General features: G+C 61.7%; 1 protein-coding gene across 2 annotated transcripts; it reads right to left on the bottom strand.

Moving 5' to 3' along the window:
* Positions 1-96: 96 nt before the first annotated feature.
* On the bottom strand, positions 97-14985 carry TELO2 (telomere maintenance 2). Of its 2 annotated transcripts, none has more exons than XM_046665719.1 (21): positions 14667-14985; positions 13571-13909; positions 12508-12785; positions 10173-10241; positions 9766-9913; positions 8159-8261; positions 7994-8062; positions 7628-7769; positions 7412-7548; positions 6741-6820; positions 6405-6506; positions 6000-6088; positions 5753-5844; positions 5364-5480; positions 5173-5244; positions 3710-3874; positions 3128-3219; positions 2407-2506; positions 2164-2228; positions 1756-1871; positions 97-671 (listed from the first exon to the last, which is right to left on the bottom strand). In XM_046665719.1, the coding sequence occupies exons 2-21, from the start codon at positions 13900-13902 to the stop codon at positions 565-567; spliced, it is 2475 nt and encodes an 824-aa protein (XP_046521675.1). In that variant the 5' UTR covers positions 13903-13909; positions 14667-14985; the 3' UTR covers positions 97-564. The 2 variants fall into 2 exon arrangements, with proteins under 2 accessions (XP_046521675.1, XP_046521674.1); XM_046665718.1 differs by having other exon boundaries at positions 13571-13903; positions 14667-14984.
* Between the last annotated feature and the right edge of the window lie 604 nt (positions 14986-15589).

The raw sequence follows: 15589 nt of genomic DNA, 5'->3' as shown, positions 1-15589 counted from the left end.
CTTCCTGCCCCCATTTTTCAGTCTCCCCTTCGGAGGGCTTCTCTGGGCCCCCAATTCCCTGCCGAGCGGCGAGGAGACAAGCGGAGCTCGGACTGGGCGCCTGCGTCCTGTTTATTCTCCTTTTCTGTCGTTTGAAGTCACCCGCCTTTAAGTGAGGGGTCGGAGCCGTGGCGCCCATGGGCTCCAGCAGCCGCCACTCTGCGTGTCCAGCTCTGCGCACCAGCACCTCCTCCCCCTCCCTCCAGCAACCGCCACTCTGCTGGTCCTGCCCCGCCCGTGTCCCTCCTCGGGGACCCCCCCCAACCTTCAGGGTGCTCGGTCTGTGGAGGGCCCTGCCTAGAGGCCCTCGTGGGGACTGTAGCAAGGCACTCAGACTTCCCAGGCTATAAATAGTGGCAGGAGCAGGGCAGTGGCCTTCCTGCATGCACACTCGTGCCAGACGGCCCACCTCACGAGCTGGCCGGACCACAAAACTGCATGTTGGGCTCCCTCCTCGGGCCTTGTGCTTGGCACCCCGAGCCTTCACCTCTCCCAGTGGGACTGGCGCCAGGAGGGTGCTGGGGGCTAAGGGAAAGAAAGGGGGAGGAGTTTGTCTTTGAGTTTCTCCAAAAGCAGCAGCGCCTGCACCGCCAGCATCCTGCAGTCTTCGTCCGGATCCTTCTCAGCCACGTCTGCCAAAGATGAAAATCAACACAGAACACAGGCAGCGTCACTCGACGCTGGGCAGGCCCACCCTCTTCAGTTTCCTTTCATTTACGTCTCATGAACGGACCACATGGGCCTTGGCCACATGGCACCAGAACCCTCGCACTGAGGTCCCTGCTGATAGAAGCACCTCAGATGCCAGCAGAGGGCTCCTTACTGTCCCTGTGCAGAGCCACGTTCCCCTCCACCTGGGGCTGGGAACCCTGCCAGGTGATGGTGACCAGGAGGTGGCAGGACAGGACAGACATATGGTCCCCAGCAGTCACTTCAGGGTCGCCCCTCTCAGCCCTGGGATGGTGCCTGCTTCCCAAGACCTCAGAACCCATCCTGGGACACTGGATGCCACACACCTGGAGCACGAGGCCCTGAAGAGGACCTGTCCCAGCCCAGAGCCATCCTGACACACCTAACTAGACATGACCAGAGAAGCCCACGCTGAGGGGGACCCACACAACCAAAGACATGGGGACGAGCTGGACTAAGGGAGCCTGGGGAGCTCAAGGTTGTGGAGAAGCCTCACCCGGACCTGGGATCCGGCAGAAAGGAAGGAAAAAGGCCACCATGGGAACCACTGGGCCTTCGAGTGGCCACAGATAGGGGGGTCCAGTCCCAGCTGTGAGCCCAAGGTGGAAGGGGTGTGCTGGCTCTGGGGGCCAGCTCAAGTACCAAAGGTGGGAGGCCACACTGGCCGCAACACATTTTATGAAAAGAACGTGGTCAGGGGCAAAATGTGGCAAAATGCTAATATTTGGTGAATCTGGCGAGGGTCCATGGTGCTCACCTTGTAACCCTTCCAAAGATTTGGAATTTTCCAGAATAAACAGACGCCATCTCTCATGACAGGGTGCCTTCTCTGAGGTGCCCCTGTAGGACCCCAGTGCCCTCTGATGGCCGTCCCCCCACCCCCACACTGGGGACACGACAAACGCTGGCCCTTGGACTGGGTCTTGCTCAGCTCCGGGGCCTCCGCACGGCTCCACAGGCCCTCATGGCTGCTGGGACTACACCTGCCTCCTGCCTGCCTGCCTCCCACCACGGCCCAGCGCTCACCCGCCAGCCAGGCCCGGGCTTCCAGCAGCTCATCCGGCAGGTCCGCCAGCAGTCTCTCAGCCGGAACGCTGAGGAGGACGGAGGAGACGGCGGACAGCAAGCCCCGGCGCACGTAGCTGCCGAGCAAGGCGGGAGGCCTGAGCCCAAACGGGGCCCCAGTCCAGCACGCACCCGCCCCAGACCAGGGAGACCCCACTTCTCCCCCCAGTACAACAGACCCCCGGCAACAAAAGCCCCTCGGCCCTGCTCAGCCCCCTTCCTTCCTGCTTAGGAACTGCAGGCAAGCTGCCTCTCAGCCAGCCCTGGGGCCACTGCCAGCTCCTGCTGTTCACTTTCCAGCAGGATTCAGAGCCACCCCCTGTGCTGCATCCATGTGGGACCCCTGCCCTCAGCCCCGCAGCCACTCACGCATCTCCATGGAAGCGAAGGGCCCACACGAACTCCAGCAGGGCCTTGCCCATGGGCACAGCCACCTGAAATAGCAGAGGCTGGTGGGCAAGGATCCTGGCACCCAGCAGTCCCCACCTCAGATGCCATCTTCAGGTCCAAACACTCCTGTCCCCAGGACCGAGGTGAGGCTCACGGGGAGAAAGGACCGCAGGCACACACTGCACGCAAGGTGGGGCCATCAGCTGCTGTCTCCCAGCTCACCGTGGTATTCACAGCCAGGTACATCAGGGCCCCCAAGGTGTGGGCCAGTCTCCCCAGAACCAACTGGTCATCTCCCAAAAGGTCAAAGGTCACCAGAGGCCTACAACACAGAATCCAGTGAATGGTGCAGGTCAGGCACTCAGGGCTGGCCCCCCTACCTCCTGGGACCCAGCGACACCCTAGGTCCTGGACACTCCTCCCCCCGCCTGTCCCCACGTGGTGCCCAGAGCTCTAAGGAGAAGGCATTGGACAGAGCCCCAGTTGCTCTGCAGGGCTGTGGGCACCAGCCTGGACTTGGGTTGGGGGGCCAGCGGCTCTCACGGGAGCAGGGCTGCCGCCTCCAAGGCCACATGCAGCAAAGGCGCAGCCTCAGCCCTGCTCCACAGGGAAGGGCCCAGGCTCCAGCCCCCACCATCGCCACACTCCCCTCCCCTGCACTGGTGCTGCGGCAACGTCCATAGCCTGCTCGGGCTGAGATGGGACGAGGCGGCAAGTGAGAGCAGGCAGAGCCAGGCACGTTGGGGCCCTACCATGAACCCAACATCTGACAGGGACCATGACGCTTAGGGCCCTCACCACGTCATTTAATTTAAGCTACAAACAACTAAGCCAAAGTTGTGACCCCACTGTTGCCCTGAGCCCCACAGTCCCTACCCTGGAAGCCTTTTGTCTGTCGGGGTGTCCAGAGCCCTGTTCCCCAAAGCACAGGCCAGCCACCCACCTGTCAAAATGTTGAACGAGGGGGAAGAAGAAGTAGCCAGCAACTGAGTTGAATTCATTGGGGCCAGCGGCCGGTCCCCGCCCCGCAGAGCCCTGCCAAACAGGCGGTGGTCACGGGGCGCCACCAGGTGTGGAGCGCGGCCCTCCCCATGCAACCTCACACTGGACACTCAGGCTGCAGGCTTCTCGTGAGGGGCAGTCCCATGCATCATGGGAGGAGCGGTCTTCCGGGCCCCACCCACCGGATGCCGGCAGCACCCAACCCCCAGTGACAACCAAGGCCAAACGTCCCGGGGGCAAGAGCAGCACAGCCCAGATGGACCCCAGCGACAGCACACCTCAGGTCATTGTTGCTGACGCAGAATTCTCGGGCTTTTCTCATGACCATGTCTGCACTCACAGCTTAAACTACTCCAGTCTGAGGGCCCCATCATTCATTAGGTTTGTGCGGAAAGCTCTCTCTTCAAGGAACACCAGCCTTGACACTGCCCCTCAGTGCACACAGCACCTAGAAGTAGCCGGCCACTCGGCCAGCCTGCCCAAAGCCCCCACCCACAAAGACCCGACCCTGGTCCTGGCTGACCTTCGAGAACCGCCGAGTCTTGCTTCTGATCCGCTCCTCCACGACCGCGCGCCAGGCAGGAGCCACAGCACTGCTGGGCTGGGAGGCAGGACCAGGGGAGCCACGCTGGGGCGCCCTCCCAAGGCGCCCAGGCCGAGACAGCTCCTGGGCGGCCAGAGTCAGGACCTGGAGGAGGGGAAAGAGCCAGGGCAGCCGCCATCACTCTGGGGAAGCGCCCCTGAAGCTCCCCCTCACCCCGTCGGAGCTGGTGGCCCCGGCAGTCTGTGCAGGGGAGGTTCCGGGAACCACGTGGAAAGTCGCTTCCAAGTATCTCAGGATCACTTCACTGGGGGAGATGGGAGGGGAAGGCAGGCGTGCTCCCTAGTGACAAGCCAGTGCCTTTGCTCCCGCCCGGGGCTACTTCCCTTCCCAAAGCTTGTCCAATCTGGCCACCCCTGCCTCACAGGAAACGGAACGAAGTCCTGACCCAGGCTGCAGGTGGACGGGCCCCAAAAACACGATGAAAGAAGTCAGGGCCAGGAGGCCACACGTGTGACTTTTACAGGAAGCACCCAGGACAGGCAAATCCACAGCGACAGGGGGCAGACTGGTGCTTCCTGGGGCTGGGGGAGGGGAGGGAGTGCAACGGGGCTATCTTGTGGGGCTGACACAGCGTGTTCTGGAAGTAGATGGACGTGATGGTCACATGACATCGTGAATATGCCAAATGCCACTGAACTGTAAACATTAAAACAGTGAGTTTTTTGTGTTGTCCTAGCCTTTCTGTTTTGCTGTTAGAAAATACACATAACATTTACCACCTTAACCATGTTAAGTTTACAGGTCGGTGGCATTAACCACATGCACGTTGTTGTGCAACCATCGCCACCATTTATCCCCATAACTTTTGCATCTTACAAAACTGAAGCTCTGTCCCGATAAACAACACCCCCCATTGCCCTCCTCAGCCCCCGGCATCCACTCTTCTACTCTCTGTCTCTGTGCATTTGACGCCTCTGGCGACCTCACAGAAGTGGAATCGTACAGTATCTGTCTTTTTGTGTCTGGCTTATTTCACTGAGCCTCATGTCCTCCATGTTTCTCCATGCTGTAGCAGGTGTCAGAATTTTCTTCCCTTTTAGGGCCAGATAATATTCCATTGTATGAATATACCCCATTTAGCTTATCTTAAAATGGAAATTTTATGGTGTGTGTGAATTATATCTCAATAAAGCTGTTACTTAAAACAAAGAATGCAGCTGCCAAAGCCCCTACTAGATCCCACGCGCTGTCAGGAAAATGTCAGACAGACGCCAGTCCCAGCCTCTCGGGTCCAGCAACAAGGGACTCAGAGAGGCCTCTGGTCCTGTCCACACAGATTTCACCAAACGCCTGCTCCTCTCAGGGGCTTTGTGCCAGGCCTGGCCCCTCATGTTAGGGCAGCTTGGGCCTGACAAAGGGACAGAGGGCGCGGGCGCACTTACATCCAGAATGTCCATGCGCTGCCGGAGGCTGTAGTTGAGGGCGTAGAACTGTGAGGTCAGATACTTCGCTACCTAAGGCGGGCAAATGAGAGGCCACTGTGGGCCAGGACCCCGGAGGTAGGGCCCCAACATGGACACTACCGGGCGTGGGGGGACACGACCTTGGGCTCTGTACAGCTGCCGAGACTCACCCGGGCCGGGTCTGTGACTGTGACGGCCACCAGGGCTCTCTGGCGCAGCCCCTCGAATCCCGCCACGCTCGTCTTCTCCTCCAGGTGCAGCAGCACCTTGGCCAACTCCACGCTCACCTGCACAGGGGGATGAGATGCCATCAGCCCCGGGCCTGCCCTCCGCAGCCCTTGGCCTGCCTTACCACAAAAGGGACACATCTCAAAGAGCCCGGGCCTCGTGCCCTCCACCTCCCCATCCCAGCGGAGGCCTTGGCCACAGGCCTCCTCAGGGGACACAGAACCACTGAGGCACACACTCGAGTCAGATCGGGTTCCCTAATGGCACATGTCCCTTCCAAGATGTCACCCACCTCCCGTAAGCTGACAGTTAACCCTCCCCAGCAGCTCACCTCCCGAGTGGCAGCCGGGCTCCTGAAGACCAGCCCTTCCAGGGCCCGCAGGGCCGCCTCCCAGCGCTCCCAGTTCTCAGACGTGGTCAGGGCTGCACAAACCCAGAGGGGCCTCTGTCAGTCCTCAGGCTCGGCCTTGAGCAAGGTGGAGCTGGCAGCCAGAGTCTGGGCACTGGGCAAAAGGTGACCCCTCCGGGACACGGACAGGGCTGTGCTCAGAGGGGCAACGCTGTGGGGAGAGGCCCACCTTCCACGCAGTCCCGGACGTACATGGGCGCCTTGCTGCTCTTCAGCTCTTGGTCCCCTGACATGTCATAAGGGACAAACTCGTCATCGCTGTGGAGGTAGCACAGACTCGTGAGGCACGCTAGTTGCCCAGGAGCAGACAACAGGCAGGGAGGCGCCCTCCACCACCAGGCCCTGCTCCTGCATCACCAAAATTCAGCCCCAAGTCTGAAGCTTCAGGAAGAACCAAGGGGCCAAGGCTGGAGTGGAGCTGAGAGCCCCGCCCACTTCTTTTAGCAGGAGGAAGGCCCGAGAGCTCGGCGTGGCTCTGCAAGGCTGACCTGCAACCTCGAGATGCTCGCCCTCAGGGCTCTGACCCCACCAGCTGCTCCCGCATCTCTGCGCTCCCACCCCCCTCCCTGCCCACCTGTCCAGCTCGGAGTCGGAGCCGTCCGGCCGTCGCTGGGGGATGTCGCTTTCTTCAGGCTCTTTGTCAGGGGTATCTGCAGCAACTGGAGGAACTGACGGGCTTTTGCAAAACAAAGAGGGAGCCCTTCAGGGATGCCCCAAAGGAGTTTCTGGTCCCAGAACCCACGCTTCTCAAGGAAACATTCTTTCCACCCCCACCTGAGTCTTCTCAGCTTCTGTCTCAGCAACGGAGTCCAGAGTGATGAGAGTTAACACCTGCACAGGAACTGCCCAACCCCTGCCCAGCCAATCAACCCAGAGCTCAGGGTGAGGACCACGGAGCAGAGACCCTCACCCTGTCTCCAAGGAGCCGTCAGCCGCAGGCCGGGAGGTGGCCAAAGCCAGCATCTCTCGGCTCAGTTCATCCTCTTCATACTGCAGTGTAGAGAAGCTGGAGTCGGCGGGGCTGGGAGCAGCTGGAGCAGCCGAGCCAGGGCTCATCTGAGGCCCTCCCATCACAGCCCGCAGCTGGTACCCCAGCCAGGCCTCGCCCAGCCTCTGACAGCCAGCAGCCTTTCAGAGCCACTTCCCAAGTCTCTGCCTGGGCAGAAGGCGGCCCCGGGTATGCTGACGGCCAGAGGGGCCCACCCCTCCTGAGGGAGCTGAGAATCCCGGGGGCCAGAGCAGACATGGCAACGCCCCAGAGGATGTCCCCGAGGGCTCAGCAGATGGAGGGGAGGGGACGCCTGTCCACCATCCACCACAGCCTGGGGCTGCCGGAGAGTCCTATCTGGAGAAAACACTCTCAAACCCGCCAGGGAACCCCACCTTGGGGGCACATGCTCAGGCAGGACCTGTCCAGTTATGCCCCCACTGCCCCCCGAGCCTCGACCCTCAGCAGGACCGCCAGGGCAATCTGATGCCAACATGCAGGTGTTCTGTGGGCCTGGACCCAAGAAGGTGAGGTGACATCGGGGCTGGAGTGACAGCAGTGGGGAGACCACGGAGGGCACAGCCCTCACTCACCTGGAACCTCAGGGGAGGCCCCTCGGGGTGGATGCGGGTGCTGGCCACCTCGGCCACGACCATGCCCAGGCGGCGCACGGGGGGCAGGCTGCTGTCTAGGCGGCACTTCACTCCCGCCATCAGGCTGGCCAGCAACTCTGGAAGCAGCGAGGCACGCACACTGAGTGCTGGGAGGCATCCAGGGACAGCAGCAGGGTGCCCGCGCCGCCTGCTCACCGTCCCGGCTGTCGTGGAGCTCCGCGTCCCCCAGGTGCACCAGGCAGATGAGCACAGCCTTGCTGACATAGCGCTGCTGCGGCAGGGGTGTGTGGCGGACAGCGCTGCTGCTGCCCCACGTCTCCAGGAGCTCCTTCAGTGCCTGGCGGCAGCACGGCCCAGCCTGTCAGACAGCCCACCTGCCTCCCTGGCACGGCCTGAGGCCATGCAGGCCTCAGTGCCACTGTCCTCACTAGCACCTGTCACCCACTGCCAGCCCCAGGGAGGCGGTACCAGCACCCTCTGTTCCTGGCAGGAATGCTCTCTCTTCCTTTTCCAGAAAGTGCTCCCGGACACTGCAGGGACGGAGGACCAGACAGCGCTTACCTGTACAAGGAGCGGGCGCCGCTGGCTGTCCGTGGCCAGGTACCCCAGCAGGCTCTGCAGCATGGGCGTCTGCAACAAAAGCCGGGCAGCTGAGCACCGCTCCCACTCCACTCGCTTCTACGTCACTTCTCCCGGGACCCGGCGGCCCCCAGCCCACACCCTCACCGTGCATCGGTACTGTAGGAACAGAAGCTTCTGAGTCAGCACAAACTGGGCCTTCCTGCTGTTCATCACCAGGTTCCCCAACAGTCGAGAGAGGACTTCAGGCCTGCAAGGCAGTTGGGGGCGGGAGGGGCATGAACCCCAGATCCCAACAGATCTGGGCTGGACCCTGGGATCTGCGCTAACCACCAGGGAGCCCAGGCAAGTACTTCAGCTCTGAGTGGGTCCTGATTCTCGCTCCTCCCGATAAATGTGGAAACCACGGAGAGTCCAGCATCTCAACGCAAGAGGACGTCCCTTCCCTGCTCTGACTGAGTCAGGGTTAGATGCTTCATCCAGAGCGAGGTAGCCAGGCCTTTTCTGTGAAGGGCCAGAGAGCGAACATTCTAGGGTTATGGGCCATCAGGCTCTATAGAGCTGCTGTACCAGAAGCAGCCACCGGCAGATATGTATATGAATGAGCATGGCTGTGTGCTGATAAAACTTTATTTATAGAAACACAGGGCAGGCCGGGTTTGGCTCTAAGGCCATAGTTTGCAGACCCCTGATCTAGACTAAGACCCCTGCTTCCGTCAGTGAGTGAGAGCCCGACAAACCCTGAAGCCAGCCTGCAGAGAGGGGAGGCTGCAATTCTCCCTCCCTCCTTTCCAAAATTCTATTTGTTCAGAGACATGAAGATTAAAAGACAGGAAAAAAAGAGTAAGAACACTGAAAAAGCAGAGAAGGAAAACCCACGCAAACCAACCTACAACCTAGGAGCAGGGAGCACGACACGGGGGGACAGAGGAGCCTGAAGCCTCAGTGGTGACCCTGAAGAGACCTGCAGCGCATGGCGGTGCGGGGAGGGCCCCCCCCCCGCCGCACACAGCTTTCGCAGGTACACGAGGGCCAGAAGCCCAGCATACAAGCAAGTGAAACACATGATCCGACAGTTCACAGAGAGAAACACAGATGCCTTCACACACCGGCTGCACCCAGAGCCCAAGAAACGCAGACACACCAGGAGAAAGTGTTTCTGGCAGAGAAACAGGCACGAACATGCCCGCCGGGGAGATGGTCTGAAGGCACTGTCGACGACAGTTCAAAGACCCAGCACCTGTGTCTGGGAATGCAGCCTACAGATGGGCATGCGCACGCACACAAAGGCGTGTACAAAGGAGACCTGTCACAACCCTGTGGAGGGTGAAAGGGCCATGGAGACGGCCTCAGTGTCCGTGCATGGACCTGAGGCATGGGGGCCATGCTGATGGGGACAGTGGCTACTGTGAAAGCACAGGGAGGGCAGGCCCCAAGCAGGTGGGACACGGCTACGCCGTGGGCCTCAGCAGAGGGGACTGCAGCATTAGTCTTGATCCAGCCAGGTGAGGACGACACGTGGAGGTTCCAGGAGCAGGTTGGGGGGCCCCTGACAGATGTGCACTGGCATAGCTAACGGCCAGCCTCAAACAGTGACTCTAAGAAAGGCCCAGCCACCAGATGGAGGGACCACTGCCCATGGCCCGAGAGCAATGACTACATACAGACGGAGGAATGGCAGGTGAGATCATCCAGATCCCCCTCTGCCCTCCTGGGAGAGAAGCATCTACAGCGGGGGGCACCTGGCTTCTTACCCCGGGGCAGCCTCCACGAGCCCCGTCAGCACGGCCTCCATGGCCCGGTCGGGCACGCGCTCCACCAGGCGCCAGCAGACCCGCTGCCAGAGACAGCTACCCTGGGTGAGCGCCGTCAGCCGGGGCACCAGCACGCCCAGGATCTCCTCTGCGGGGAAGCACATGGAGGCCCTGAGCCTGGGGCTGTGGGGCATCCAGTGTCTGCAGCCCACAGGCCCACCAGTCGCACAGCCAAGCGCCTGCCCAGGGGTCCAGGACAGCCGACACCAGCCCACCCAGGGCCAGGCCTCACAGAGATTCTCTCACCCTCCCCAACCGTGCCCCGCCCCCTCCCGGGACGGCCCACAGGAGGGGCAGGGAGAGGACCAGGACGTGCTGCAGCTCCTCCCCAGACAGGACACACTCACTCTGCCTCCCGTGGACACAGGCTTTCCCGAGGACCTGAGACACGAAGGAGACAGAGCAGTCCAGGCCACCTGGGACAGGAGGGAAAACGCGATTTTAAAAGAGGGCAGCAGTCAGGCCATCACAGAACACCTGACTCAGTGAAGACGGACCTTGTTCCTGCGCAGGCGGACTCCGAGTTGTAAAAATGCCAATTCAGTCAATCGAATTCCAACCAACATCTCAATAGGACTGTTTCTAACTTAAAGAGCCAATAATAATAACCATTTAAAAAGCTTTACACGTATTCACTCGCTTAACCACAACGATCTCTGAAGCAGAGATGAGCATGGTAGCACCGGGAAGAAGAAGGCACGAGGGGGCCTGGCCGAGGTGGTCAGCTGCGAGGGGCAGGTGGGAGCTTGGAGCTGCCCACAGGGAGGAGTCGAGGACATTGGCACAAGGAGAAGATGGGGCACCAGAAGAGCCAGGATGATGGAACCAACCAGAAGATGGACAGCACCCACGCGCAGAGGGAAACGCAGTGTGTGTGTGAGATCCTGCAGAGACGGAACGCCACCGCCCAGGCTGAAGCAGCTGTGCTCTAGACACACCCAGAACATCCTGCGGCACCTCCCAGCATGGAGCAGCGGGGCTGGGCAGCCCGGCCCACTTTGTACCCCAGGGCGGGACGGATGCAGGCGCATGCCTCACCTCGCCACGGCTCCCTCACCCACGACAGTGACGGGCGCTCACGGGGACTCCACAAGGCAACATGCGTGAAGGGCCTCAGGCAGCACAAGACAGCAGACAGCAGAGGGTGGTGTGGACACGAGGGGGACCGCACCCACCCAGAGCAGCACAGACCTCCCACCTGTCCCCTCACCCTCCGTGAAAAGCCCAACTACGGGCAGAAGAGCAGGCGGGGCAGGCGGGGGGGACTCGATGCCGCACTCTGGCCGCCCGCCCGCCAGGCTCCCGGGCAGCCCTCTGCCATGAGGCTTCCTGCGAGCTCCACTCCTCCCGGCAGGAACCCTGGTGAAACCACAGCTTCCGCCACCAGTCCCAGGTCCCCCAGGAGACCCAAAGAGAAGGGCAGGTGGCGGGCTCTCTGTATCAGAGGGGCACGCACTTGCCTTAAACCAGAGGCGGACAGGAGCACAGCCCGCCACCGGCGTGACTTGGCGCAGCTAACAGGCCCACGGCCACCACTGTTAAGTGCATTTCTCTCAAAAAGCATGGAACAATCATGACCCTGAGTAGGAGGACCCACTGTGCAAGGAGCAGACAAGCACCCCCGGGCGCGCACAGCCCAGTCTGCGCCTCAGCTCCTTACAGGAGGCTGGTTCCGCGGAAAGAAGGGCGGGGTGGAGACAAGGAGCGTGGGCCTTCCACCGGGGGACCGGGAAGGCGTCCCTGAAAAGTGACACTTGCATGAACATGTGACAGAAGCTGAGTGAGCCGGAGAGCAGGATGGCGGCACGGGCTTGCCTGGAGCTGGGGGAGGCGGGAGCTGCCAGAGGGTTCTGAGCAGAGAGCACAGGCGTGGCTTCTCTGTCAACAGCATCCCCAGCTGCTCTGCTGGAAAAGACCAGAGGGGCACCTGGGCGGTCAGTGCAAGGATCCGGGCGGGATGAGGGCTTGGGCTGGGGTCAGCCTCCTCCAGGCTATACACCGAGCTGGGGCATCTCTCAGACACAAAGCGGGGCCGCGGAGAGGGCAGGGCCACACCGCAGGGGAGGCAAAGCTCCTCCACCTGACGCCCAGGCGCAGGGGGCTCCCTCGGCCCCGACTTCCTGAAACTTACAGGTGGGGCAGCCACGTTGCTGATGCCCCAAAGACTTTGTGATTAAGGAGAGGGTGAGCAAGAAGCCGCCCCCACTGTGCCACCAAGCGCAGGAAGCCCCTCAGAGCCGGCCCACAGCAGCCGCTCCAGAAGCCAGAGAAGGAGCTCCTCCACGTTGCTCTCCTGACACCAGGCGCCCAAGATGACCAGTGCCAGACAGCTGAGGCAGACCCCAGCCCACAGGGAGAAGCCAAATCCCACCAACGGCCCAGTAAGACCCTTTCTTGCACTGAGCGAGGGGCCAGGTGGGGAGCAGCCCCATCTGGACAGCTTCACCGCATGCCGACCAAGAGCAGAAGGCATCAAGGGCAGCTCACCTCCAAGGGCCACAGCCGAGAAGTGAGTGAAACTTCAGGGTGGGGGTCACTACTGCCCCCAACAGGAGACAACGTCTGACCCGCCGACTGCAGGGCCCAGAGACTCCAAAGTCCCCACCAGGAGAGGTCAGAGAAGGAGGAGGGGATGGTGGCCCCAGGAGATGGTTCAGGATGGACGCCGCAGAGGGGCCCTACCTCGGAGAGAGTCCACAACAGCCTGCAGCACCCGCACAATCTCCTCGCCGAGCAGAGGGAAGTAGTTCTGGGGCAAGAACACGGCCAGGCTCTCCCGCTGCAGACGGTTGCCCAGCCGATCAGGCAGGGTCACCACCCTGATGAGGAGCGTCTCCTGGAGCAGGGGCGAGGCCGACTCCATGTGCTGCCAACACTGACCCTCCAGCACGGCCGCCATCCTGCCTGCACTCAGGAACCTGGCCAGCAGCTGCGCCATTTTCATCAGACGGAAGCTCGGGCTGAACCAAGAGCATGTGTGACGGGCACAGCCCCAAATCCCCTCCTCCTCGGCGCCCCCAGCCAAAAGGAGTAACGACAGTCATCATTAAACAGGTAATCCCAACAACTTATTCGGCACTTGTGTCCTGCACACACATGGAAAGAAAAAGTATTTAAATCCCACTGCTAAAGAGCCACAATTACTAGTGGGACGTGAGCGCCTGCTGGGCCCAGGGCGGCTTCCCCACCTTGGGATCACACCAGACACCACCACCCTCCTCTCCTGCCCCACACCGATTTTCACGCGGTGCTTGCTCTTTATCACAGCAACCACTGAAAACCCAGCTTCACCACGACACGCCATCCCCACACGGACTGTCGTGTGCTCCGATGCTGAATCTGGAGCAAGAAGTCCCTGTGACTGTGCTGCAGTACCTGGGGGTCCGCACTGCAGAGCTGGGAGCCAGAGGGAAGGAAAGGGCCCCAGGAGGATGGTGACGTCCACTGCGGACCGGTGTCAACGACGTCTGGAGCTAAGCCACTGCCTCACCGGCCAGATCCGAATGCTCCTTCCCTCCCCTTCCCCTCCAAGGCAGGACAGAGAGCAAAGGCCCTCCAATTGGAGAGATGAACACAAACTGCTTTTAATTCTCAGGCACTCTGCCGTGGGCAGATTCTACTCTCTCGCCTTTCAGGATGCTAAATTCTCACAGAATTTGGAAAACTTGTTGGTTCGCAATCCTCAGGGCACACTTATGCTTGGGACGTTACAAGCGACCCCATAATCAGACCCAGCCCCACTCACCCGGCAGTGCCCTCGATGGACTCCATCAGCACCAGGAAGGCCTGGTCGGCCGGGCCCTCTAGGAAGAAGCTGGCCCATAGCTCCTCCAACTGGCCATCGGGGAGCAGCTCCAGCCAGTCCGGGCTCAGCTTGCTGACAAGACATCTGAGAAAGGCGGAAAAGTGGACCCTGGCAAACTCCTCCTGCTCCCCAGGGAGGGCTGGGTTCTCTGTCTGGCCAAGATACCGCTTCAGGGACCCCAGGGTGGAGAAGATTCGGCCGCCATCCTCAGATGAAAGGGTGTGCACGGCTTCCCGGACGCTGAGCCGGACCGCAGAGAGCGCTGGGTCCATCCTGGAGCTCACAGGAAAGGCACACGAGAAGTCAGAGGAGCTGTCTGCAGCCACACGGACTCAGTCTCGGATAAGGAAGTATTTTCCACGTAGTCTCAGAAACCCCACTCTCTGGCCCCCAGTATTTGGCTTCCTAGGGATCCCATTCCTCCTCACCCCCGCTGTCACCCAGCAGTATCCTCCCCCTCCAGCATCTGTCATTGTTTTCACCAAGAGCCCATTTCACGGCCTGAGGCCCTCCGTGGTATCCTCTACAGTAGGGCAACCGTGCCCCAGGCGCACGTGCCAGTGTCTGGAGACATCTTTGGTTGTCACAACTGGGGGTGCTACTGGTGGCTAGGTGGGTGGTAGAGGCCAGGGGTGCTGGTCAACTCCCATATGCGCAAGACAGCCCCCACAGCAGAGGACTATCCAAACCCAAATGTCAACAGCGCCAGGTCGGGAGACCCCGGTCTGGAAGGACCCGTCAGCACCCCCAACGCCCTGCAGCATCCATGCGGTCCACCTTGCCAAGCTGCCTTCCTTCCCAGGAACCAAGCCCATCTGGAGGTGGTATTTACTAGGGGTGGGGCGCCCCTGCAGGACAGTACCATTAAGTAGGGACCTGTGTGTCACCAGACCACTCAGCCACTAGATACGGCTGCCTCAGGGCCCAAGACGAGTCCCCACGAGCCTGGGGCCTCCGCGCCCAGCCCGTCAACGTGCGCTCCGCGCGCGGCGTGCAGCCTGTCCCCGTCCCGCCCCAGCGTGCGCCCGCAGCCCACCTCGTGGTGCGGCGGGAAGAGGCTTTCGGGGCGGGCGGGAGCCGACAGGGCCCTCGGGGCCGACAGGGGTCTCGGCGGCGGGCAGGGGTCTCGGGAAGGCGCGCGCCTACTCGGTCCCCGGAGTCGCCGCGGCGCGCTCAGGCCCCGCCGATTCGCCACGGCCGCCGAGGCCAGCTCCGTGCTCTGTTCGCGGCCCAGCGCGCAGCCGCGTAGCACAAGCTCCCTGGGCCCGGGAAGAGCTGCCGCTGAATTTTTTAGAGCCTGTGGGGCCGGTCCCGGCCCGCCGATGTGACGAATCTGCCGTGAAGCCCGGGAACCGGAAGAGGCTCGGGGCGGGGCCGCATCTGCGCCAGCGCCTGCGCATGGGGGCGGAGCCCGGCGGGGGCGTGGTTACCCGGGGGCGGGGGCGCGTCCCCCAATGTGGCCGGGAGCCGGTACCTGCGCGCGGGCCCTCGCCCGCGTTCCGTCTGCCCCCGCGTCGCATCTCCCTCCGAGGGGTCTCTCCAGCTCTCCCTAGGCTCCCGAGATCCATCGTTTCCCGAGCGCCCCGCGTGCGCACCCCCGCCATACCTGCTGAGCGCCGAGCGCGTGTCCCGCCTTGCTCCTCATCCCCGGGCGAGGCGCGGCTCTCCCCAAGCCAAGACCTTTGCAGGGAAACGCACCACCCACAAGGAAGAAGTAGCAACTCTGGTGATGTCGGGCATTGATGAATGCGGCGGTGTCAGTGAAACAGCGTCCTGGAATAGGAGCTGCACCGTTCAACACGGTGACCACCCGCCACAGGTGGCTCCGTAAATCAGCTGAAATCAAATGAAAGGAACGATTCGTTCCTTGGTCGCGCTCGCCTCTTTTCAAGAACTCGATAGCTTCCTGCGGCTCGTGGCTGCCATAATGCACAGCGCAGATATGGAAACTTCCTGCTT

This window comes from Equus quagga, chromosome 7 (genome assembly GCF_021613505.1).
Source record: "Equus quagga isolate Etosha38 chromosome 7, UCLA_HA_Equagga_1.0, whole genome shotgun sequence".
Taxonomy (NCBI): domain Eukaryota; kingdom Metazoa; phylum Chordata; class Mammalia; order Perissodactyla; family Equidae; genus Equus; species Equus quagga.
Note: the sequence above shows the minus strand (reverse complement) of the source record. Positions and strands in the feature narration are given on the sequence as shown.

Coding starts and splice junctions, on each gene's coding strand:
- TELO2 (XM_046665719.1), bottom strand. CDS start 13,902: ATGGACCCAGCGCTCTCTGCGGTCCGGCTCAGCGTCCGGGAAGCCGTG. Junction 7,549..7,627: donor GCTCCACGACAGCCGGGACG/GTGAGCAGGCGG, acceptor CGCTGCTTCCAG/AGTTGCTGGCCAGCCTGATG. Junction 2,229..2,406: donor ACCTGGCTGTGAATACCACG/GTGAGCTGGGAG, acceptor CTGCTATTTCAG/GTGGCTGTGCCCATGGGCAA.